This window comes from Myotis davidii, unplaced genomic scaffold, assembly GCF_000327345.1.
Source record: "Myotis davidii unplaced genomic scaffold, ASM32734v1 scaffold1673, whole genome shotgun sequence".
Classification (NCBI taxonomy): domain Eukaryota; kingdom Metazoa; phylum Chordata; class Mammalia; order Chiroptera; family Vespertilionidae; genus Myotis; species Myotis davidii.
This window is the reverse complement of record NW_006284850.1, coordinates 198,352-200,405: the sequence shown is the minus strand read 5'-3', so window position 1 is coordinate 200,405 and position 2,054 is coordinate 198,352. Positions and strand designations below refer to the sequence as shown.

Genomic DNA, 2,054 nt, shown 5'->3' with positions numbered 1-2,054 from the left:
GCAAACTGCGTTGCCATGGGAACCACTGGGCTGGTGGCAGGGGACTGTGACGCTCTGGGGCAGGGAGGGGTTTCTCTGAAGACCTGGCTGGGAGGCCAAGTCCTCCACGTGGCTAACTGCCGTTGCCACGGAAACCAGTGGCGTAGGCAGAGAGGGAATTGTGACGCTTGGGGGCAGGAGGGGTTATAACCAGTAACTTGTCTGCGGTCCATCAGACCCCTGCCAGAGGCTTCGCAGCACTGCAGTGGGAAGGGTGCCCCCAAACCGGCCCAGAGACACCTTGCCAGCCGCCTCAATGGCAACACCACCGCGACCACCACCACTGCCTGAGGATCCATCACCATCACCACCGCCAAGGCCGCCGCCGCCGCCGCCACCACGTGCCGTGCCAACCGAGGCCCTCCCACAGCCCTTCAGGAGTCGTGGACTGTCCCAACTGACAAGCAACCTCTACATAGGTAATGCCATGGCCGCTAACAACAGGTACCTGCTTACCACCCACCGTATCACCACAGTCATCAATATCTCGGTGGAAATTGTCAATACATTCATTGACAATATTCAATACGTGAAGATACCGGTGCACGACTCCCCCAGAGCGCGCATCGGCTATTTCTTCGATGCCATCGCGGACTATGTCCACGTAGTGGCGCTGTGCCAGGGCCGCACGCTGGTGCACTGCCACGCGGGCATCAGCCGCTCCTCCACCGTGTGCATGGCCTACCTGATGAAATACCACGCGCTCACGCTGCACGAAGCACACATCTGGACCAGGGCGTGCCGTCCGGTGATACGTCCCAATAATGGATTTTGGGAGCAGCTGATTGAGTATGAATTCAAACTTTTCGCAAGAAACACCGTCCGGATGATCGACTCCCCCCTGGGGAGAATCCCCGATGAATATCAAAAGGAGTTACAGCTGATGATGTTCCTGTGAGCCACCCTGCCCAGCCCCTGTCACCGGCTGTGGATCCACATCATCATGGAACTGTGACTGTTGAACTTGGGTCCCTATGGACAACCCAATGACTTTAGGAAAGCAAGCAACAAGGGTGGCTGCTGAAGTCTTTGCTATTGTGACCCTCATCTACAAAGAATAAAAGCAAGTCAATGAAAGATGGTGTCAGTGTTTCTTATCCTGCGCGCAGCTGCCCAGGCCTTCTAGGGCCTGGCCAGAGAGGAGGGTGGGAAGGTGGTGCCCAGTTCAGATGGGCCTGCATCTGGGCCCTGCCTGATCCTGACTAACCCAGGAGTGACACGCGCCGCCCCCGCCACCACCAATCTCTCCACAACCCCGCCACACCACCCCAGAATCCTGCCTGGTTCTTCCCATGCCAAAGTCACCGGGTTTTCTGGGGGCCTGGGTGGAGTACACCACAGTGGCTGAACTCTGGATTTCTAGATTGGATTTACCTATCAAGTAGTTTTCAAAGAAACCATTCCACTATATAAAGTTGAAAAATCTTTTTTCACACAATGGGGTTGTGAGCACTTGGGGAGGGAACAGGAGTGGGCTGGAAGAGGTTAATGGGGGGAAAGGAGGAACCTATGTAAACACTGTCAACAATAAAGATAAATAAATACATAAATACATAAATAAATAAATAAATAAACAAACAAATAAATAAATAAATAAATAAATAATTTTTCAAGTTCTGTACTAGATGCCAAGGCCTCAAGACACCCTTTGCAACCATCCGAGGCGAGTGATGAGAGCACAGGCCCGACACCAGGCCTCAGAGGTTTCTCTTATGGGCCTTGGCTGGAGCTGCTGCTGGCTAGGACACAGTCCTGTCACCACTGACACTTCCTCCCACTGTGACCTGGGAGGGCGGGGGGTGTCTCAGAGCCTGTTTCCTCACCTGTCAAAGCAGTGACAGCCCACATCTCACAGGGTAGTTGTGAGGTGTAGATTCCTTCGCATGAGACCAAGCACAGGGATGGTTCCATGGTTGGAGTCACGGCTGCCCTTGTTATTAATAATACTCATTGGCCCTGCTGGGTGGGGATCAGCACATTCATCCTCACAATGACATTTCCCCCATCTGCGCACA

General features: G+C 53.7%; 1 protein-coding gene across 1 annotated transcript; it reads left to right on the top strand.

The window, feature by feature from the left end:
- The first annotated feature begins 231 nt into the window (after positions 1-231).
- On the top strand, positions 232-1,075 carry DUSP21 (dual specificity phosphatase 21). The gene has a single exon (XM_006755191.2). The coding sequence runs from the start codon at positions 296-298 to the stop codon at positions 935-937; it is 642 nt and encodes a 213-aa protein (XP_006755254.1). The 5' UTR covers positions 232-295; the 3' UTR covers positions 938-1,075.
- Positions 1,076-2,054: the final 979 nt, after the last annotated feature.